This window comes from Panthera pardus, unplaced genomic scaffold (genome assembly GCF_024362965.1).
Source record: "Panthera pardus isolate Hobbes unplaced genomic scaffold, ASM2436296v1 HiC_scaffold_22, whole genome shotgun sequence".
Taxonomy (NCBI): Eukaryota; Metazoa; Chordata; class Mammalia; order Carnivora; family Felidae; genus Panthera; species Panthera pardus.
The window spans coordinates 77,576,058-77,599,069 of NW_026526788.1; the positions used below are offsets into that span (position 1 = coordinate 77,576,058).

The 23,012-nt window shown below is 53.7% G+C and overlaps 1 protein-coding gene across 1 annotated transcript in view; it reads left to right on the forward strand.

Annotated features, from left to right (window-relative positions):
* Positions 1-23,012, forward strand: part of HTRA1 (HtrA serine peptidase 1) — a 51,459-nt gene that overhangs the window by 22,751 nt on the left and 5,696 nt on the right. Inside the window, exons 2-5 of the mRNA XM_019459673.2 lie at positions 4,511-4,610; positions 4,975-5,179; positions 20,936-21,130; positions 22,317-22,349. Coding sequence (XP_019315218.1) covers positions 4,511-4,610; positions 4,975-5,179; positions 20,936-21,130; positions 22,317-22,349 — 533 coding nt within the window. The remainder of the gene's footprint in view (positions 1-4,510; positions 4,611-4,974; positions 5,180-20,935; positions 21,131-22,316; positions 22,350-23,012) is intronic.

Sequence of the window (23,012 nt, forward strand, 5' to 3'; positions counted from 1 at the left end):
GACAAGGGGGATGAGACTTGGAGGAGTGAGGTGACATACCGAAGGTCACACAGCAGGTAACTGCTGTGCCGAGCGCTGTGCAGAGCTCAACTCTGCTGAGACCACAGCCTGGGCTCTTAGCCATTTTCCCCAGGCTTAGTGGCCTGGACGCCCCGGCCCTCCATCCGTCTAAAATCACCTAGATTGTGGCAGAGCCAGCCGGGGTCCACCTCGGGGAATTCTCCACCTCGGGTGACCCCTCTGGAAGGAAGACAGTTGGCTGGCAGTTGAGATGCGAGCAGGTGAGCCAGCCAGGGTTTGGAACGACCAGGGGGCCGTGCCAGCCTCCTCTAGTTTGATGCACAGCCTTTGACATGGAGCGGGACTCTGACCCTGAGCCATGCTGGTCTTAGAGACGTTTCCATTCCTCGTTCTGAAATAGCATTTCGAGAAGCCAAACACTTCTTCTCTGGTTTCACATTTTGCCCATCTTTGAACAATCAGTTGATGTTCCTTATGATCATTGTTTCTGCTCTATTTCATTTTCCCGCTGATGCGGGTCCCTTGGTGATGGCAGGGGGCGGGCGGGGGGAGGGCACTGGTGGTTTTCTCATCAAAGCTTCACAATTAAGGCTTGTCAGTTGGGCTCTTCATTATGGTCCGTCCTCCCGCTTTTCCTCCTTTCTGAGTACTCATGTGCAGAGTTTGGAGAGTCCTGTGCCCGGCCTCAAATTCCACAAGTTCTTTATCTTGCCATAGCACGTTGGGGTGAGAGGGAGAGACAGGGATTAGATCACAGAATGTTGGAACTGGGCTGGATGGACTTTGCAGCTCATTCTAGAGGCAGTCGGCCCCATTTCACAGATGGGGAAATGAAGGCCACCCAGAAGATGGGATGGGCCCTGGGCCTTCTAAGCGCCCAGGCCTGTGTCCTCGCTGATCTCCCATGTTGTTTTTCTGGAATGCACCGTGCCTGGAGCCACTTTGTCTAGTTTATGTGACAAAGCAGCTGGCTCTCACAGGACCTGGAAAAACCCATGTTCATTTTTACCCCTGATGCAGCCAAATTCTCCCATGCCTACTCTGGGAAGTCAGAAAGAGGAAGTGAATTAAGGATCCTTGCTGGTAAGACTCTTGTGATTGAGAGGGTCCCTGAAACGCCATGCTGACCTGGAGGTTGCTGGCCTTTTGGCGTTAAACCTCCTTTTGGCCTTTCCCAGGAAGCTGGCCTGAGGAGGCCCAGATGTGTTTGTTTACAGCTGTCTCTGGGTGATGGTCGCCAGGTTCTGTGGTCAGAAGGAATGTTTCTGTCCCCTTATTTATATCTCCCTTGAGAGCCCTTGGGGAGACAGACCAATCAATTAACCGCCACTACCTGGAAACCTGGGAGATGGTGGATATGTCTGGGGCCGGTATTAAGAAGAAAAGTTGTAGGGGTGCCGGGGTGGCTCAGTCAGTTGAGCGTCGGACGTCGGCTCGGGTCATGATCTCGCGGTTCTTGAGTTTGAGCCCCGCATCGGGCTGTCTGCTGTCGCGGTGAAGCCTGCTTCGGATCCTCTGTCTCCCGCTCTCCCTGCCTGCCCCCTGCTCGCGCATGCTCTCTCTCTCTCAAAGCTAAACATTTTTTTAAAAAAGAAAAAGTTGTAGATTTGCCCATATTTCCCCATTATTTATACTCTGTATTAAGAACACGTAGTGTCGGGGCACCTGGGTGGCTCAGTCGGTTAAGCGTCCGACTTCGGCTCAGGTCGTGATCTCGTGGTCCGTGAGTTCGAGCCCCACATCGGTCTCTGTGTTGACAGCTCAGAACCTGGAGCCTGCTTCGGATTCTGTGTCTCCCTCTCTCTGACCCTCCCCCCATTCATGCTCTGTCTCTCTCTGTCTCAAAAATAAATAAACGTTAAAAAAAAAAAGAACATGTAGTGTCTGTGGAGAAGTCATTTAAGGTCTGTGAGCCTCAGTTTCCCTAAATATAATATGGGAACAATACTTGATTTTCCTCGCCCTTAGGGAGGCAGGGGGAATAAAAGTAGGGTACTGCATGAAGGGGCTTTAAAAGCAAAAATGATAAAATGATGCTACCACCAACTTGTTGAATTAGTTTTCCTTATCTGGTGGGTGCAGACCTTCTGACCTTAGAAAATCCAGCTGTGCAAAAAGAGAGTGGATTCCAGCCCTGGAGTCAAGCAGCTCAGAGCCCGGCAGCCCGGCCACAGAGGGGCCCTTTGCTCATCGATGGTCTCTCACTTCTCAGAAGGGAAGCGTGGGAGAGGCAGGCTGGTCCCCTCGATGTCCCGGGGCCCAGCGGTATCGAGTTGCATTGCTGAGGTCTCTGGGGGGGACACGCAGCCGTGGGTTCAGCACAGTCTGTACAGGGAGCCACCGGGGAAACCTGTGGAGACGAAACTCTGAGAGCCACAGGCACTGGCAAGGCTCACAGCTTTCACTGCCGGCCCAGAGCCTGGGAAGCGGCTGCAGCCCTTGCTCACGGGGAGGGAGGCGTGTGGGTGTGTGAGTCTCTGTGTGTGTGTATAAGTATGTGTATGTGTGTGCACATATATATGTGTATGTGAGTGTATGTGTAAATGTGGGTGAGTGTATGTATGTTAAGAGTGTGCATATACGTGAGTGTATGTGTGTGGGAGTGTGTATATGTGTGTATGTATATGCATGTATATGCGAGTGGGTGTGAGAGTATACGGGCATACGTGGGTTTGTATGAGAGACGGAGTCTGTGCATGAATGTCTGAGTGTGCATGTGTATGTGCGGGCTCATGGGTATGAGTGTGTACGTGTGGGTGTGTTTGTGTGCACCTCTGTGCATGTGTGTTGGGAGTGGGGCACACAGGCCCTATCTTGGGTTAGTGACGGACGGTTTTGCAGGCCAGTGGTTTCTTTTCAAAATTTTTTTTTTAACATTTATTTATTTTTGAGACAGAGAGAGACAGAGCATGAACGGGGGAGGGTCAGAGAGAGAGGGAGACACAGAATCCGAAACAGGCTCCAGGCTCGGAGCTGTCAGCACAGAGCCCGACGCGGAGCTCGAACTCATGGACCGTGAGATAGTGACCTGAGCCGAAGTCGTTCGCTCAACTGTCTGAGCCCCCCAGGCGCCCCCAGTGGTTTCTTTTTAAGCTGCAGGGTGGTTTGTGAATCCCGCTGAGTGAGCTGTGACAGGGAGTGACAGGTGAGGGGGACAGATCCGTGCTTCTTAGACCATCTGTGGCAAAGGAACAGATTTCTTTTCCTTTTATTCCCTATCCATTATGGATCAATTAAAGTGAATTCCTACCAAAATGTCGTAAAAAGGACACAAGATATAAGCCTCAGTTTAAAATGTTTGGATGCGCCAGACGGAGGGTTACCGCTGTAAGGGCTCCTGCAGGTTGCCTGTCAGTGTCTGCATGGGACCGAGGGGCCATGACGCCGGCAGGGCCACTGGTCCCTGGAGCCTGCTTTGTGTCGCATTGGGCTAGGCGACTGGCCCGAGGGAGGCGTGGAGAGAGCCAGGAAGGGGTTCTTTGCGGCAGACTAGCCTAGAACCGCCCTGGTCCGTGAGGGCAAAGAGACATGTCGAGGGATATCAGCAGGTGGCATGAATTTGGGGCCAGAGCAGCAGGCTCAGGGAATAACTTCCTGGGGCTACCCTGCCTCTGTCACCACCCATGCTAGCAGGACGGGTGTCCTGGGACCTGAGTCTCTAGCAGCTCCTTTCTGCACCAGATGCCATGGTGTTGGCAGAAACCAACTTTCTGGCCTTGCTGGGTGAGAGCCCTACACTGGGATGTGGGATCGCTTTGTCTGAAAGTAGCTTTGAAATGGGGGGCTCGCTAATTACAGGGTGTATGTTTATATAGAAATTGCGGTCATTTGATTTCTCTCTCTTTCTTTTCCCCCCAACAGTATCAAGGCACTTCTTGTGCCTTCTGGCCTGGGATGTCCCAGGGTGTTGGAAGAAACCAGGCGTAATGGAAAGTTGCTCTGGGGACAGACGGTGGCCTCTGTTCACCTTGTGGTATCAGTGGGAAAGACAGGATCTGTGCCTTTGCCTTAATGCCTTTTCATGATAGTGTTTTCAGTCTATAATGTCTAATGGGCATCTCCTCCAGAGCAACCTCAGCCCTCCCCTCGGTGGTGGCGATGTGCTGGGAAGGGCTGGCAGGGCTATGGCGGAGGGTGGCGCCGGGACGGTGACCCTGCGTGCCACGGCCTTTGCAGGGGGGCCGCTAGGAGGTCCAGGTATCGGCTGGTGCCTCTGGCTCAGCATTTTTGTAGCGAAGCTGTTGGAAGGAAAGAAGCAGAACAAAGAGGTGCTCTGTGATGGGTGTTGCTTCTTACCTAAGTGGACGTTTCCTTGAGAGCCGCAAGGATCTTTGCAAAGGAGCTCAGGGCTGGGGTCTTATCCTCTCTTGTCCAGGTTTCCAAAGGCCCCGGGCATATATTTTGGCTCCTTCTCACCCATGCCTTCCCCAGGAACCCACAGCACAGAGCAACAAGGTCCTGAAGTGCCCTGTCTTTGCTTTGTTCCCAGGGCAGGAAGACCCCAACAGTTTGCGCCATAAATACAACTTCATCGCCGATGTGGTGGAGAAGATCGCTCCTGCTGTGGTTCACATCGAGTTGTTCCGCAAGTAAAGAGGGCCTTCTTGTTTTCCCACGACCTCTGATGCTCCCACCGAGATGCACTGCCGTTAGCAAAGCATCAGAGCTATCTCTGAGGCACTTGGATTTGTCCAAGTGCCATTGACTATATTCCTACGGGAAGATAATGTTTCTCCCTTAGTGGGCTTTCCCTTTTGACTCTTTAAAGCTACATTCTTGACCCGCCTAGAGGAGTTAAGAACCTCTAGTGCTGAAGAGAGCCCCTAAGAATATTTTGTAAGTGGCGTTTTTTGGAGCTCGCAAAAGTCAGTAGCCTTCCATTGTTTTGAATGTTAAATAGACCGTTGATTGTAAGGTGTTTCAGGCTTAACCGGGTTCTCCTCTGGGTTCTAGGCTTCCTTTTTCTAAGAGGGAGGTGCCAGTGGCCAGTGGGTCTGGCTTTATCGTGTCCGAAGATGGACTGATCGTGACAAACGCCCACGTGGTGACCAACAAGCATCGGGTCAAGGTTGAGCTGAAAAATGGTGCCACCTACGAAGCCAAAATCAAGGATGTGGATGAAAAGGCAGACATTGCACTTATCAAAATTGACCACGAGGTAAGTGCGCTCCCCATCTGCAGAACTCAGTTCCCAGGTCGGAAACCTGGGAGCGTTTAAGAGATGCGGGGAGTATGGCCTGGGCTGGGCGAGCAAAGGGGGCTCACGGAAGCTTCTTTAATAAGCAGACTATAAGATCAGAGTTTTAAAAAATAGAAGCTGACATTTTTATAAAAGAAAGCAACAGGTTTATAAAGACATTAGTAGGTAAGCAGTGAACCTCGAGGCTCCCTTGCATTCCTGACCTCCAGGCAACTATTGTTACAGATTTGTTTTCATTTGTGCATTTCAGCAGCTTTGAAAACAAACCAGGTCTCCCAGATTGGTTTTTTTTCAGGGTTACTAGAAGTGTTTTAAAACAATGCTCCATTCTTAAAAAAGTTTTGGAAACCTTGAATTAAAGCAGCGCTGATGGATTTCTTCCTTACAGAACTTCTCAGACCTTTTAATATGCTCACGGGCACAGGAGTCTCCCACAAAAGGGTGTATACTCCGAATGATAATCATCTGAGTTTAGGACTTTTTTTTTTTTTTTGGCAAAACTGAGGCATAGTGAGCTCAGTCTGGGAAATGCTGTGTTTGAAAGCGGTTTGCTCTCTATTTAAGTATTCTCCTTGCCGTCGTTTTTGCCCTGTTGATTTGTCTGCCAAGTCTTCCTACCTGAAATCAAACCCAGGTCTTAGGGGCCATCACCAATTCCCGCTTGATGGTGTGTTGGTGGGGAGGCTTGGTTTGCTCTGTGGTGTGTGCAGTGAGATTGCATTTTCTGGTTGCTTCGTGCCCTTGTGATCTTGCAGACTTCATAGGGAAGGGAGACTCTGGGGAGGCTGGAATCCTGTTGTTGGCCCAGGAAAAGGTCCTAGACTGAGAGCCAGGAGGGGTCTTTTTTCCCACCTCTTTACCCACCTTTGCCTGGTTGTGGGCTCTGAAGGCAGACCAGTGGAGTATGACACAGGCCGTTTGTTGTCTGTTTTGTTTCTCCGGCTCCGTGCCTGGTGGCCTTTAGCAAAGTCTCGATTGGATATTATTTCTGTTAGGTAGCTGTGGAATTTCTAGCAACATCTCTCTTTGAAGATGTGTTTATTGGTCACGATACAATCATAATAACTTCTACTCAGTGAGCTCCAGTGCCGATCCAGCCTCTGCCTTCATGCATAACTTCCACCTAATCAACAAGATAGCTGTATCATCCCCGTTTTATAGTGGAAGAAACAGGAAATAACCTGCCGGAAGTCACACAGCTATGCTGCCGTGAAACTAACCTTCCAAGCCAAGCCAGGCTCCTGACCCTCAACTGCCCAAGGCCGTGGCCTTTACCGAAAGAATGGAACCCAGCCTTTTGGGGGAGACCAGATGGCTGGGCTTCAGATAGCCCACGGGAAGGCTGGCACTTCCCTATTTAGGAACGTGCTGCTCGAAAGGTGTGCAGGATGTGGTAGTCTCATCGGAAGGAGGCTGGCCAGAATAGCACATCCTGTGGCCACAGGCAAGACTTTTCAGCTCCCCCCCCCCAAGCTCCTGGAAGGCAGCCAGCAGTCGGGGCTCTCTGCAGGCAGGGTGCTGGCCCGGATGCTAAGTGAGCTGCCGCCGCTGAGTAATTTTGTGTTTGGAATGCGTGGGCACATAATGTGCCTCTGGCCAGGGGGATATTCTTTTCAGATTTTGAGCCAAGGTGGAGACTGTATCCTTGTGTCATCCCTGACATGTCCAGGCAGGACGTGAAACATCTCAACAGACCAGCTTTGCGGTGTTTCCGACCCAGCCCTTGCAGCCCCCCCCCGCCGGGGGTCCGGCCCTTCGACCGGCAGCACAGTTTGCCATGTGTTTCCAGCTCAAGAGAAAGGTGCTTACAATTTAAAAGCTGAGCCAAATGTGGCTCTTTAAAAAGGAATCGGAAATGAATGGATATTAAATTGCAGACACCCACACAAGAGACTCGCTTCCACTTACTAAACTGCTTTTTTTATTTTTTGCTGATAGTAGTGGGAAGCGGGGAGAGTAAAACCATCTCTTCAGCTCTTTCCCTTTTGTTCCCGTAGTTTGATGATTGATTCTTTAGGAGGGGTCAGAGACTGACTTGGAAGGAGGCTCAATTTGGAAGGAGCCTCTCCTCTGGGCAAAACCAAATCCGCCCCAGCGCACGATTTAATAACCTGCAGGCTGTGGATGGGATGTGAGTTTGCACTGAGTCACTCTCAGGAATAGCAGAAGAGAAGAGAGCCAGTGCGAAAACTCAGAGCAAGGAGGAACAGAACCGGCAAAAACTGGGCCTGAGGATCGAACATCATTCCAAATGGTGCCTCGGGGGACTGTGGCCCAGCTGCCCCCGGGACTGTTTCCTAATAACCCGATGAAATTGATGTGATGGCCCGCCAAGTATGTGGGCTGGGTAGCTAACTTGGTGGCTCATGACCCGGGGCCATTTCTTACTCAGCGTCCCCCCCCCCCAATCATGATTTCTTTTGGAGGCTCTCCATGACTTTAAACAGCTCTTGTCCTTCCTGAGTGTGGTATTCTCAACACTTTTAAGGAATAGAAATTACCATGGACATCTGTTGTCATGCCCCTTGTCATCTATCTGGCCGCCATCTCCTGGGAACAGCAGCTAGCATCTTCTTTGGGCTCTGCTTCTCCCCCGTTGGGCAGTCTTGGTGGGACCGTCTGTCACGGTACCCCCCCCCCCCCGTGGCCCCGTTAGATCAAGCAGGCCCTCCCCTCAGGGGTGCACCTGTCTGTCACCCTCACAAAAACTGCAGGGGCCATGCGGGTGGAGCCCCTGCTGCTGAGACCCCCAGGCACTGTCTGAGTTCCAGCCTTCTCTGAGTCCAGTCTGTCTACTTTTGCTTCCATTCTTCAAGCTCCCCTCGCATCTCCAGTGAACCCCCTTTGGCTTGAGATTGCCAGCGACATGTCTGGGCTGGCGACCAAGGAGCTCTGTTTTTGCTTCTCACGGCTGAGAAGACACATGTGCGCTCACTTTCCCTGCTGAGTTTGGAGACGGGAGAACTTTCGGAAGAAGGCTCGCCAGCAGCCGCGTGGCCCGGTCTGTCCCCCTGCCCCCCACCCCCTAAGCTGGGGGAGGCGGGTCACCCCCCCCTCCCCCAGGCCCATTCTGTGCTTCTGTCCTAGGTTTTGCACCTCCTCTTTCCTGGGACCAGCAGTGGCCTGGGGAGGGAGCGCCAGCTGCAGGAAGTTGGGACAGCGGGTGCATGCAAACATTTTAATAGAAAGCAGCTTTGAGGGCAGACTAGCTCGGCTTCGGATACAAACTGTTTCCAAGTGTGTTTAACATGACACTGGCCGTGTTTGCAGAACATTTAAACATTTCATCCCCAGGCAGCATTTTGTCCGTGCAGTCTCCTCTCTGAGCGGTTCCGAAAGAGAGAGAGAGTGGGGTGGAGAGAGAGGCCGAGAAGGAGAGGGGGTAGGTATAGATAGAGGCAGAGGTAGAAAGAGAGCAATGTGGTTTCTCTAGGCCAGACTCCAGGGCAGAAACCCTGGGGATGCGTTGAGGGGAAATCTCCTTTCGTTACAGCGGTTTTCCAGCCGGGTTGACGAGGAAACACCAGGCGAGAAAGCACACGCCTCCCTCGCTGGTTCTGACTTTCGGACCGTGTGCTGTGTCCCCTTGATGCATTTCCCAGTGCTCTTCCGAAGAGAGCTAAGCTCCTTTCCCGGGGCCTCGGAGGCCTGGCCTGATGGGGCGCGCCTCCTCCCAACCTCATCTCCCCCCTCGGCCCGCCCACCACCCACTCTACTTAGCCTCTTTCACACCAGTGCTGTTTCTACCCGGTGGGGGAGGGGGGGGTGTCTTGGCCGTGCCTCCCCCCGCACCCCGGGGTATCTCCCTGCACCTTCTCCAGAGCTGGCCTTCCCATCTCTTCGGGGCTCCTGCCAATTTCTGCCCGAGACAGCCCTTCCCCGACCCACGACCCGAGGGGGTGCCCACATCCCAACCCCCAACTTGTCACTCTGAGGACAGTCACGCATCACTGTTCATATCCCGCCCCCCCCCCCCCCCCCCCCAGCTGCTCCTCTCCTTAGCATAATTTACCATTGCCTTATTTGTTGATTTAAGTTTTTCCTCTCTGGCGGGAGCGTGAGGGACACGCCTGTCACACTCACATGTCAGGTCGTAGGTGCTGGGCACCCGTGTCCCGGTACGAATCTAAGTGCCCTCTGCTCCGAGGAATGCCAGAGCAGGGAGGCACAGGGCTCCCGTGGTGGCCTGTGTCCCACTGTCAGATGAGGGTGTGATGGCCCACGCTCCCCCCACCCTCCTCAGCCAGTGCTCATCGGATCCCGAGGCCCGTCTGCTTTGGATGGACACCCGGCTTTGCCTGGGCTCCCGCAGCTCTGTGGTCTTTGGTAACTCAACGCGCTGCTGAGGCAGTTAGGTTTCCTGTGGGCGCTTTCCCCTGACGCCAACAACCCGGGAAATATGTGGAAGCGGCCAGGTTGGGGCTTGGGAGGTGTTTTTCTTCCCTTGCCCCCAGGCCCACGTCCGTCCCCGGCCACGTTGGGGCCGGTTGCCGCCTACAGGCCAGACTCGTTTGAAGTGGCCCAAGAGGAGGACTTCTGGGCAGGGGGGGTGCTGCTTGGTTTTCAGAGGGTCGTTTTGCTGCTGAGCCAGCCGCTGGGGCAGGAAGAGCTGCCAGCTCTGAGCCTGTGCAGCTTGGGACAGGGGTCCCTCGGGGTCGAGGGCCCCGGGCCTTCCCCGCACGGGTCCCAGTGGCCGCTCAGCAGGCTCTGTCTTCTCCAGGCCCGTGTCTCAAGATTTGGCCCGGTGCGTGGCGACGAATCCGCCCCGAGGAGGGCCCAAGGGGGCCCCGGGACCGTGGCGAGGGCCGGGGGTGGTGTGGTGCCAGGCATGACTCATGCCCGCCCACCAGCCAGCTCTCCTCAGGCAGCCTGATCGTCAGAAGGCGCTGACTAAGCCTTGCGAGCCGTCCGAGAGTGAATCAGATAACTCGGGGCCTGGACTGGCATGGCCTCCCATCTTTTGGAGCCCGTCCCTCACCCTCGTAAAGCGACTGGGAGCCTGGGCTGTGGATCGCACCACCATAGCTACCCTCTTATTTTGTTTCTGTGTTTTTCCCTTTTGGATTCTTTCCCCCACTCCCTCCGTGCTGGTCGTTCTGTGGTCTCGCTCTTTCTCTCCCAGAACTCCCCAGGCCAGAGATGCCACAGACCCTGTTGGCGCCCCAAGGCTTCTATTACCGTATTGATTTTTACCAGTTTTAGGGGGTGGGAATCAATATCTCATGAGGTAATGGAAACCCGGGCAGCGAGGTGGAAGCCGGCCTTCATTCCTCCGTGCGGCCTTTGTGCAGAGGCTGCTGGGGACGTGGCCCCTTATGTTCTGACTGCAGCTCCTCTTGGAATGTGAAAATGTTTCAGTTCCCCAAACTATCAAAACCGGAGCCCTTGTGTGTTCTCTGGCCCCGGTTCAAGAACTTAGCTGATTGTTAAGGAAATTCTTTGGCTATTTTTTCTCTTAATATGGTAATGCCTTTTTTCACTTTGGCGCTCTCTCCTCAGGGAATTGGATTAAGACTATTATTTATGGTTGTGACAAAGCAGTTCCCAGGTTTTCAGTTCCCTGAATTTGTAGGTGCCCCATCGGGAGTGTCTCCTGTCCCCTTCACTGCGTGGGGGACATCCGCTGCTTCCGTTTGACAGTGTAGTGAATGTGTCATGATGCGTTCGAGTCCAGGCTTGGCCAGCTGCGGCCTGCGGGCCAGATCCAGCCCTCCACCTGTTTTTGTAAATAAAGTTTTATTGCAACAGCAGCCATGCCCGTTCCTTTATTCACAGTCTGTGGCTGCTTTTGCCCCGCCCCAGCAGAGTCCAGTAGTGAGGATGGAGACCACAGGGCCTGTGAAGCTGAAAGTATCTCCTTTTTGGCCTTTCACAGAAGAGGCTTGCCAGCCCCAGTGTGAGGCGATTAACACCTTGTCCTAAGGAGCTGAGTGTGCTGGGGGCTGAGTGTGCTCCTAAGACCCATTGAGGTGCAGCTCTAGGTGACCAGAGGCCAGAGAGGCTGATTTCATCTGCCCTTTCTCTTGGGGCGTGTGTGTGTGTGTGTGTGTGTGAGTGTGTGTGCGCGTGTGTGTGCACGTGTGCATGTGTGAATTCTGCTCTGTTTTGCTGCTGCTTCCGCAGCTTTGGTTTTGCTGGGTTAGGCAGAGAGAAGCCTTGTTTTTGCCCATTTCTCTGTATTCTCAGTGCAGCGTTTCCGTGAATTCCAAGATGTTTTGAAAATGAGTGTCCAGTGTTAAATCCTAAAGATCTTTAGAGTCTGCTTTGTTCACTGTCCTCAGTTACTCTTTATTCACTCATGGATTCTGTACGTCTTTACCGAGCGTCTGTCTTGGCCAGACGGTGTGTTAGGTGCTGAGGATGTACCAGCACTTGGGCAAGAGCCGTGAGAAGGCAGTCGAGGGTGGGAAACAGGACAGGTGGCGTAAAAGTCGGTGACAGGTGCAGAAAAGGAACAAACAGAAGAAGTAGAAGGCACTGGGGGCTGGGGAGACCTCTGTACCTATTGCAGGCAAGGAAGCTTACATTTGGAGGTGACATGACAGGAAGGGCAGATAGGGCCAACCCGGGGGAAGATCTGGGCCAAGCCTGGAGCCTCTGGACCTCGGACCTCGTGCAAACTTACTTCTCAGTGAGTTTATTGGAGCCCTTCAGAACACAGCCGACGTTTCTGGCTAGCTGCTTTTTCCGCATATTGTCTACATCTCTTATGGGCCTTGTTCTTGGGAATTCCTGGTCATACTCTGGAAAGCTCCGCTTTCTCATGTAGTCAATCTCCTGAGAGTCTGAAAGTGCTGAGGCTTCGTAATGAACTGGTTGCCTCATTCCACGACAGTGTAGATGCCGTTGCCCAAAACTGCTTTCCCACCACCATCATGACCACCTTCCGTGGCAAGGGAGAAATAAGGCATTCTGGTGAATTGAGGACTGAATATTTTAGTACATGTGCTAATTAACAAGTCACTTTTGCTAATGAAGGCTCCAGAATCTGGTGATGACAGCATGTGACTCATGGTATTTCCCTCTTTGCTTTGGTTACCAGGCAGCTCATCGAAACCATTGGCTTTGTGGTTAGAATATTCTCTGTGACTCCATTTTATGCCACGGATATATGTTAATTAGCTTAGTGTAATATATCCCGTGTCACTGACCGTGTCAGATTATTTTTACGTAGAGGAGGTTATATATTAAAAAACATTTTAAACATTGAAAGGAAAGGTATTTCCTTGGGCTTCTCTGCGTACAGGATGGCACAAGCTCTAAGTGGTCACGGGGAGTAAGGAGCCAGTTCAGTTCAACAGACATCGGGTGCCTGTGGCATGCTAAGTACTGAATCCACCAGAGAGGGACCACTGCGCTTCTTTTGGGGAAGGATCTTTTTTTTTTTAATTTTTTTAAATGTTTTTATTTATTTTTGAGACAGAGAGAGACAGAGCATGAGCAGGGGAGGGGCAGAGAGAGAGGGAGACACAGCATCCGAAGGAGGCTCCAGGCTCCGAGCCATCAGCCCAGAGCCCGACGTGGGGCTCGAACTCACAGACCGTGAGATCGTGACCTGAGCTGAAGTCGGACGTTCAACCGACTGAGCCACCCCGGCGCCCCTAGGGAAGGATCTTTTGAGATCAGTTTTTGGGGATGGGCCTTTAAAGACCTGGTTTTTTTCCATTTCTTCCGTTTTTCACTTTCCTATTCATTGATTTTTATAATAGATGCTTAGCCGCCAATCACTGTTATCAGTGAAGCTGAAGTCAGTGTTTGATAAATGTGGAGGCATCCAGGGGCTGGTGTGTGAAGACCAGGGTTACGTTTGACAGAGGCGATGTTTTGCCTCCTCTGGATGCCACGGAATAAGTACAGTCACTGGCCACTGGGCTCCCATGTAGAACTGTTGACATTTTGTGGCTTAAACAACAGGAGTAAGGGAATTTTCGAGATGCCAGTGTTTATAGCCTGACGGAGACTAAATATTCTGGTGGGGTTCACAGACAGGGACGAGGGGGTTGCTGGCCTGCTCCTTCTCTTTCTGTTCAGGCTTGACCATGCTCTGTTCCTTTCTCTTTCTCCCTCTGCCTCCCCCACTTCTCCCGTCTCCCCCACCTGAACCCTCCCCTACTCCCATCCGTGGAACAGTCTTAGATGCTGACAGCACCCCCCCCCCCCTCCAATGCCTCTGCGACCTAGTTTGCTTTTCCACGGTAAGCAGGCAAGTTGGTGGCTCTGCTTCTCGCTGGGTATGGGGGACGTGCTATTTTCTCCATTGCATATACATTTTTTTTTTAAAAGAAAATGAAAGGTTAGCATAACTGTTTCCAGAAAGCACATGGAATCACTCAGTTGAGTCCCAGCCAGCCGCTGCAACATTAGCCTTTGAGGCACACTGCTGCCGACACACTCAGGACCAGCCTGGGGCTCCAGCCCCTTGACAACGAGTGTGCCGGGCGGCGGAGAGGCAGCGGCTCCCGCCGACTCGGCAACGAAAATATTTTTGTAACAGGAGCACTTTATACTTTCCAAGGAAGAGAAAGAAGTAGTTCACTTGCCTCATTAGGTTAAAAACATTTTTTTCCGTTCAGTTTTATGGTTTGTTTCATTGGCCTTCTCTGTCAGCTTCAGGGCAGGAGTGCAGTGGTTTGAGAGCATTCAAGGGCTCGTAGGCAGAACCCAGTGTGGCCAGACGCTGAAAGACTGACAGGCCGTTGCCTTTAGGTCCTCTCTAGATGACTGCAGGCTGAGCCAGCATCTGGAGAATTCCAGGAGTCCCCTCTCCTCTTGAGGCAGGCGCTTGCAAGGACCATCTGCCCCCGTCGGGGACTTGTAGGAAAAGAGATTTATTAAGGACGGCGGTGGCTGTTTTGATCTCATCAGTTTAACGGTTGTCTGCTAATAGGTTTTTTGGAAATCAGCCAGGTCTTTTGGAAAGAACCCTAATTGTCAGAGCTGGAATGACCTTGGACATCACCGGCCGCCAACAACCTTATTTTAGAAGTGGCCAAATCCGGGACTCAGAGAAGTCAATCAGGTGGCCCAAGGTCGCAGAGTGAGTTAATACAGAACCAGGTCCAAACCCGGCTGTCCCGCTGCCTGGGACATCGTGCTCCTGGGATATACGGCGGCCGAGGGGGCACGTATGTGCGTGTGTGTGTGGTGTGACTGTGTCTGAGTCTCCACTTGTGCACAACCCTTGGCTGCTGCTGGAGAATAAGCCCAAAGGAAGCCATCACCCAGGACGTTACCCAGCACAGACCCAGCCTTCCTTCCTCGGGGCGTCCGGTGGTTGTGATTCACGTTCAGCAGGAGCCCAGGCCCCACGCAGAGTCCTCGAAGCAGGTGGGGCCACACAGCCCTGCCGCCAGGCCCCGGCCCAGGCTTGTCTGAGGATAGTTCAGCTTCCCGGCACTGGAGAAACAGCATGGCCCAGGCCCTCGCCCCGAGGACTCGTGAACTTGGCCTCCCCTGGCTGGTTTCTGTGCTGATTGCCCTTCGACTCCCCAGGTGCCCTGTCATGTACCATCTCTGCTGCCCTCACTCGCCCCTGTGGGAAGGTCCTGCACCATGAGCATTTGGGCAGTGGGCAGGGTAGGCCGGAGAGAAGGTCACTTGGGTTGGAGGCAGAGGGAGGATTCTGGTCCTGGGACCTCCATCTCCTAGCTGTGGGAACGTCGTCGTCATGGGCACGATGGTCTGTCCCACTGAGCGTCTGGTTGTAAACTTTTTTTTAAAATGTTTATTTACTTTTGAGAGAGAGAGAGAGAGAGAGATGGAAACAGAGCGCAAGCAGGGGAGGGGCAGAGAGAGAGGGAGACACTGGATCCAAAGCAGGCTCCAGGCTCTGAGCTGTCAGCACAGAGCCTGATGTGGGGCTCGAACCCACAAACCGTGAGATCATGACCTGAGCTGAAGTTGGACACTCAACAGACTGAGCCACTCAGGCTGCCCAGAGTGTCTGGTTGTAAACGTCAAGCAGATGACAGAGCACGATGCATGTAGGGCACGCATACAAGGGGTGGGTTAGGCCAGGTTCTGCTTGGACCATTTGTGTCTTGCACGAACACAGACATTTTGTGACCATTACTTGTTTTTGAAGCAGATTTCTCCTTTTGCTCCCATCCCAACCCCACCAAAAAACTGCATGAAGGAGCATATACTTAGTAGAGCCCTTCCCAAACATTGTTAGGTATTAGGATCGCTTCTCTAAACTTTGTTTAATATTTATTTTTGAGAGAGCGACAGAGAGAGCGTGAGTGGGGGAGAGGTGGAGAAGGAGACACAGAATCTGAAACAGCCTCCGGGCTCTGAGTTGGCAGCACAGAGCCCGATTCAGGGCTTGAATTCATGGACTGTGTGATCATGACCTCAGCCGAGTTGGACACTTAACTGACTGAGCCACCCAGGAGCGCCTAGGATCGCTGCTCTACAGTGAACCATTTTCCCCTAAGCCTTGGGGGTTGCTGATGGCTCCCACCCCACAGCCCTCCTTCTCCTTGCTGCTACAGCCCTGGTCTGTCCAACCATGATCCACCCCATTCCTAAGGCAGACAAATTCTGGAGAAGCTAAGGCAGTCATGGGGGCCACGTTCCCCTTGTCAAAGCATGGTTGAGGGTAATCTTATGACTAATTGCTGGCCGATGACCCAGGAAGAAGAATGTGCTGGGCCTCTGGATTCTTTGCTCTTCTGAAGAGACACACAGAAGAGAAAAGATCCTTTGACATCCACTGGGCATAGTCCTGTCTTTACATAACACTTGGAAGGCAGGTGGCTTAAGTTGATCAGACAGAAGGAAGGATGTCCATGAGTCTTTGAGGTGATCAGCCCTGCCACCATCTTGCCCTTGAACAGCTGGACATTTGCTCCATTTTGAGTCGGGTTTTCTGATACTTGCAGCTGAAAATACCCTAATTGAAACACCCAAATCGTTTCTCGTGTTGATCTATAGTTAGCCTTTATGGAACATTCTAGACTGAACTGACCTTGGCAATGGAGATTTGGACCATGTGCTTTTTTACTGCCGTGTGACTCTCCAGCCCATCAGGCAGTACGGCTGGAGGGGTGGGCACGGATGGATTTCACTGATCTTCTGTGTTCACTGTGCCGGGCACTTAGGAGACGCTCGGTGAATGCTTGTTGAGAAAGTTCTCTTTCATGGTGGTGGTGTTTCACGGGAGTGCTGCCCGGCCTGCTGGTTGTTTGTTTGTTGTAATTAAATGAATGGGAGAGCCTTCTTTAATCACACTCTACGCTCACCTCCCCCAAGTTCTAGCATTAAACGTACCTCACAGTCAGTATCCTGCCAATGGCTAGTGTTTAGTAATTTAATACAGACTGGTGAGTCTGGAGTCCACACCCAGGACTTCTGACAACCTCACCTGGGCTGTTTCTCCCTCCACCTGGGTGACAGTGGGCTGAAAACTCAGGAGTTAGGGTGTTTCGTGTTTTCTTTTTTTTTTTTTTTTAATTTATTTTTTTAACGTTTATTTATTTTTGAGACATAGACAGAGCATGAACAGGGGAGGGTCAGAGAGAGAGGGAGACACAGAAGCTGAAACAGGCTCCAGGCTCTGAGCTGTCAGCACAGAGCCGGACACGGGGCTCGAACCCATGGACCGTGAGATCATGACCTGAGCCAAAGTTGGACGCTTAACCGACTGAGCCACCCAGGCACCCCTCGTGTTTTCTTAAAGTCACTCTCGCTGGTGCTGTTGTGAGGATGCTGTTTAGTGGTCTTGAGTCACATCCAGATAGCTCCCCCGCCCCGCCCCATGAGCATGAATGTGACCTTGAGAACTGGGAGCATACCGGGCACGCTATGAAATATCCCCGGTCCTCGAAGGACTTGGGCCAAACGTGAGATTCAGGCTGTCCGGGCACAGCCCGAGGGCTCCTTCTCAGCTCTGACACGGAGCCTTGGAGTCTCGCTGCGGCCACTTACGAGCTCAACCCCCTGCACTGCCCCCCTCCCCCCTCCCCGCGCGCACACACACACACACACACACACACACACTGCTGCGGTGTGCACACCCGACTTAGGTTTTCATCCACCCGGTGGCTAAAGGATCCAACGTGGGAATAGATGCTGCTCGCACCCTTGCTTCGTACCGAGTGGAGGAGAGATGCCTGTGTCCTAACATCGCAGGCGTGCTGCGTGCCCGGGATGGTGAGCTGTGGGAAGGGGCTGTCGGGAGAGGGGCTGGCTTCTCCGACAGGCCCTGTGAAGCTGGGGCCGCTTCAGAAGGAGACTCAGGCGGAGCGTCTGCTCAGGAGCCTCGAGGCGGCTTTGATGTGGGTGTCTCGGGAGCCAGCCTTCCGGCAGCACTGCGGAGTTAAACCAGGAGCGGGTTGAGCGGTCAAGGCCAATTCGTGTCTTGGTGCTTCCAGCCGTATCTGCGTTTCATCCCCCCCGAGGCCCCCTGTGGACCGTGCGTCTAGACAGCCATGGGATAAAATGCTCAATTACCGAGTAGGAATTTGGCCAGCAGAGGTATAGCTGCGTTGAGCAGACAGACCCGAGGTAAAGACTGATCAGATGAGCCTGCTTGGATCCGGAACAGCTAGAGAGCCTGACGCTTGTGGGGCCAGCAGCCCCTGTGGGGAGCAGGGGCCAGATGGCCCTGAGAAGGCATTTTGACTTCATGGAGAGCTGTAAGCCTGGCCTGACCCACATTCCTGCCCCACGTCACCCCTTTGCAAAGATCTCTGCCTCCACTTGGACTTCAGGGTAACACATACCAGGAGCGCAGGTCTGAGAGTTGGGAAGCCTGTTCTCTTCTTTAGCCAGGCTGCTCATGAGCTGTGAGGAGTCACTGCATCTCTGGGCCTCAGTTTCCACATCTGTGAAATGGAGGGGACGCAGGCGCTAATTCTCAAGGTGGCCGTGAAAGTGCTTTGTCAGCCGGCAGGTGGAAGGTTCATTCCCTTCCATGTCAGTAGAGGCTTCGTGTTAAAAACCCCACCCCCTTGGGATATGTCCGCTTGCTTATTTTTGTCTACGATTGTCCTTCGTGATCCAGGAGACGAGTGAGTAACAGCTTACACAAGGTGAGGGTTGGCATTGCCCACTGGTACCATTGGTGCAGGTTTGGCCTCTTGGGATCCAGGGTTCTTTCCCCCGGTTGTGTTCCAGGGAGGATTGGTTCCTGGGGAGACTTGGGCTAGTACCACTGGTGTCCACTTGTCCAAGCCCGTGTGGTCCCTTGAGTGTGAGGACTTCACCGTGCTGAAGGCCCCCGGGCCCGGCCCTCCCCAGTGAGCACGGCTGAGCAGCACCCAGGCCCCTGATATTCTCCTCCCCTCATGGGGGTGGGGGGCGTGGGGGGGGGGCTCTCCTCTGTCCTTACAGCTTCTGCTGACCCCAAAGTGTTTGTCTCCCTGCCTCGTCCTCTGCCTCGAGCTCAGACTTGGGAAAGAAGAGCTCAAGGGGTGTCATCTTCAGAGCCCCTCTGCCTCCTGAACCCCGAGAACTGGGAGCCTGGGCCTGGTTCCCTTCCGACGGGGTACAGGTGGAATGCAGGAATCGAGGGTGTGCCAAGGCTGATTGAGAGCCCCACGGCGAGCCCTGCCCCACGGAACTTTCTGATGCGGTTCCCGGTTTGTGTCTGAGCTGATGTGGGCTGGGCCCACCTCTCTGTTTGAACTTGATCTCTTGCCTTGGAGTTGGTGAAAAGCAACTGTTATCTTGGGCAGCCAGACACAGCCAGCCCCAGGATCCTTCGCCGCCGTGTCCCCTGGCCCAGCCCCGAAGGAGGGGTAGTGTCCCCAGCAGGCCTCCCCCAGAGTGGCTGAGTATACATCACTGGCCCTGCTCGCCCACCCGCTGTGACTGCTGGATGAAGTCATTCCTGGCAGGGGTGGCTGGCACGGGCCCAGAGTAAACAGGCCGAACTGAGCCGCTGGTGTGCCTCTGGACGCCGAGAAGCTTGGGGGTGCGGGGCCGCGGGCCTGCCCCTTCCAGAACAGCACCGTGCGCTCCGGCCTCGGGCGACCCCAAGGGTCACTGGTAGTGTAGACCCGTGCCACCTGCCTCTTCCCGGCTGGGCGACGGCAGACGAGCTTGTGGGAGTTTAGTTGGCCGGGTTCCCCCATTGGGTCTGCACAGATCCCAGTGCTAGTAACGATAACTAACACTTAGACGATGCTGACACGTCCCAGTCACATGCTACTTAACATGAGCCAGGCGGTATTCATGGTGTTGTTCGGGTCTTGTCGCCTAATTCTCACAACTCCCCCGTGAGAGAGCTGTGCCACATTATTCCCATTTTCCAGACGACAACACTGGAGACCCAGGGGGTTATGAACTCGCACCAGGATCTAATCAGGATCTAATCTGTGCCCTTGACAGGCCTCTACTGCGCTTCTCGCTGTCTGTGCTCTGAGGGGCGTTCCTTCTCATTGCCATTTCTCGAAGTCAGCGTGAGGTCTTAGATCCCTTCTCCAATATTCCTTCTTCCTCCGTGAACTTTCTGAGCCAGCGTCTTCCTTATTGGGGGCGGGAAGGGGTCTTTATGGCTTAGTGCCATGTCAGAGGATGAGGGAATCTGGGTTTGGGGGCACAGTCTGATGTGTGAATCTCTGCTCTGTCTCGAGTCACCCAGTCTTTTGGGGCCTCAATTTGTCCATCTGTTAAATGGGCACCTCGCCTCATCCGCTGGTGTCTGCCCTCTCCGTGTCAGAACAGATGCTAAAATAACCCTGGTTTTCGCCCACCCCATCCTCTCGGGGGCGGGGGGGGCCCTCATCTCTTTCTTTCTTTGTTGAGGTGGATGTGAGGGGGCTGGACGTGCATGAGGCCTGGGCGGGGTCTCGGCTTCCTGGACCTGGTTCCCGTTGTTTGGGCAGCCGCTACTCTGCTCTTGACTCAGGGAACAAAGGCGAGAGGAAGGTTTGCTTGGCTCAGGAAGGAAGGGAGGGGGAGAGCCTCAGGCCGTCCCTATGGAAGCCCAGCTCTAGGCCTGGCTACTCCAGCTGGCCTTATTTTGCCCTGTTTCAGTGAAGAGTTATTTGGAGCTTCTGACTCTGCCGGAGCCTCACAGGGCCCTGGGGATCAGGCTCGCGGGGTTGGTCAGTTCACCAGGGCCGCGCGGAGCAGAGGTGGTCGATGGGGCGCTCTTTTCGGGCGAGGAGAGAGGCTACTTCTGGGGTTTTGGGGCCGGTGGAGGGGTGGGGGGAGCTGGATGCCTCGCCGCCCCCTCCCGCTCCCTGCGCCTCTCCAGAATTGCCCTGCACTTAGCACAGAGATGCACCCAGCCGAACCCGTGCAGCTCCAGCCTCAGTGCTCCCGATTCTCCAGGACTCGGACAGAAGCACCTGTGATGAGCGGGGGTGGCTCTGCCCTTTCCTTCCACCCCATTCCACCCCAAGGCTGTGTAGGCTCAGCATCCTTCTGTGTGCCTTCCCTTTCTTAGGCAGCCTTGCCCCAAGTCCAGACTTTGTCTCCTGTCCCCTGGTCTCAGGGTCTCACAGCAGGTCTGTGCTAATAGTCACGATGGGGCGCGACCCCGCGATGGCCTCTCATGACCTTCCGTGTTCTCCTTGGTCAGCGGCTCCAACGCTCACTTGTCCCTCAGCAGCTTGCAACGTGCTGATGGCGGTGGGCGGGAGGGGACGGGAGGCCCCGGGCCTGCCCTCCCGCACGAGGCCCGTCACCGCCCGACAGTCCCCGACGCCTGCGCGTCGTCCATTCTGTTAACCAAACGCAGCAACGCCAACCTTGTGGTTCCAGGGCAAGCTGCCTGTCCTGCTGCTGGGCCGCTCCTCCGAGCTGCGGCCGGGGGAGTTCGTGGTCGCCATCGGAAGCCCGTTCTCCCTTCAGAACACGGTCACCACTGGGATCGTCAGCACCACCCAGCGCGGTGGCAAAGAGCTGGGGCTCCGGAACTCGGACATGGACTACATCCAGACCGATGCCATCATCAACGTGAGTCCCGTGGGGTCGGGCAGGTGTTTGGAGAGCTGGGCTTAGGAACCCGGGGTAGAGCCAGGATCCTCGAGGTGCCGGCCAAGGCGTTACCTCTGAACCCCTAGAGCGGCTGAGGCCGAGGGCTGGTCCTCGGCCTCAGCCATCTCCAGGGACTCCTGGTGAAGGGGACTTCAGATACACCAAGGTCTGCAGCCCAAGGGAGCCCCCCATCCCACTGGAGGGGCCGTGGCTCCTCTGCCCCCAGGCCGCTCAGCGGACCCGATGTTGAGGCTCTGTGCAGGAGGGACGTTCACCCTGGTGCAGGTGCTGTCACCCCCAGAGGTGTTTGCTCTGCCTTGGGGCATGGTCTGAGCGTTAGGCCCATACTGTTCCATGTCTAAGGAGGCCAGGCCTTGCTCCACACCATCTCCTCAATGGAACCTTTTATAAACCACATTTTTTCCCCTTTGGCCGTCTCCTTATAGGATTGGCCTTTCTTTTTTTTTTTTTTTTAAACGTTTATTTCTGAGACAGAGCATGAGCGGGGGAGGGGCAGAGAGAGAGGGAGACACAGAATCAGAAGCAGGCTCTAGGCTCCGAGCTGTCAGCACAGAGCCCGACGCGGGGCTTGAACTCAACAAACCGTGAGATCATGACCCTAGCCGAAGTCGGTCGCTCAACAGACTGAGCCACCCAGGAGCCCCATGGATCGGCCTTTCTACAGAGCAACGTGTTTCCCCCTACATCTGTCTAATAAATAAGAAACAGTGTGTTTTGTACATTTGCTGCTCTAAAAGGTTTCATTCCCAAACTTTCTTGTGATCCGCATGAAGTAGTGGAAAAAGAACAAACCATGTGGATTTCCAGCCACAGCGGCAAAGCGGGGATCGCATAGGGGGATGGGGGTGGGGTGGGGGCAGGTTTGAAATACTGGTTGGTAGCCAGTGTGTTGCCAGGAGAAGGAAGTGGGTGTTGGGTGTTTGAGGGGGGTCATAGTTGGCCTCTGGGCTTTGGGGCCAAAAAAAAATTTTTTCCCCCATTTATGGCACATCTAAAACTTTCTGAAAATGTTTAAGGTCCCTTTTTCCAGCAGCATATTAGGTTGACAGGAACAAATCCAAGGAGAGAACCTGCCAGGCAGGCAAATGCACAAGGCCATGTAAAGACATAAACTCATAACCTTCTAATTTTTGCTTAATTTCAGTATGGAAACTCGGGAGGACCATTAGTAAACCTGGTAAGGCCTTTTTTTTTTTTTTTTTAAATCTGTGTACATGTTTTTTTGTTTTTTGTTTTGCTGTTTTTTGCTTTCTTTTCAGACATGAACTTGCCACAGCACATTATCTGATTCTTTTACAGTGAAATCTGTGAGTCTGTACCACATCCTTAGAAATTACCCTTATCTTTTCTGGAAAGAGTAAGGCATGTGGGAGTCGGGGTTGGAAGTGTTATGCCAGCAGACATGCTTGGGTTTCAAAGTTACAAGTAAATTCAGTGGAATTTGGGTCCAACCCAGGAGCAGCCAAAGGGGGAGGCCTTTCTTTTGAAGGTGTCAGCAGCTCTGGCCTGTTACAAAAAGGCACAGCCTTCAAATGAGGTCCCCAGGCCGCCACAGGAGCTGGCTTGGCTCGTCCACAGTCTTTGTCTTGGCCAGGAGCCCTCCCTTAAGACCTGGCTGAAATGAGGAGTTGCCCCCGCTCACAGAGATGTCACATAAGGCTATATTTAAATACATAAGCATGAAAAGGGAAGCTTTAGAATCTGTCAGAGTGAGGCCCACGCAGCTCAGGGGTCACCCAGCCCTGTTCTCATTTCCCTCCATGGGAAATCGAGGCCGTCTTTAGAGAGGCCCTGGGTGGCAGGGCCTGCTGGAAGGTTCTCGGTGTCGGGGACCGAATCC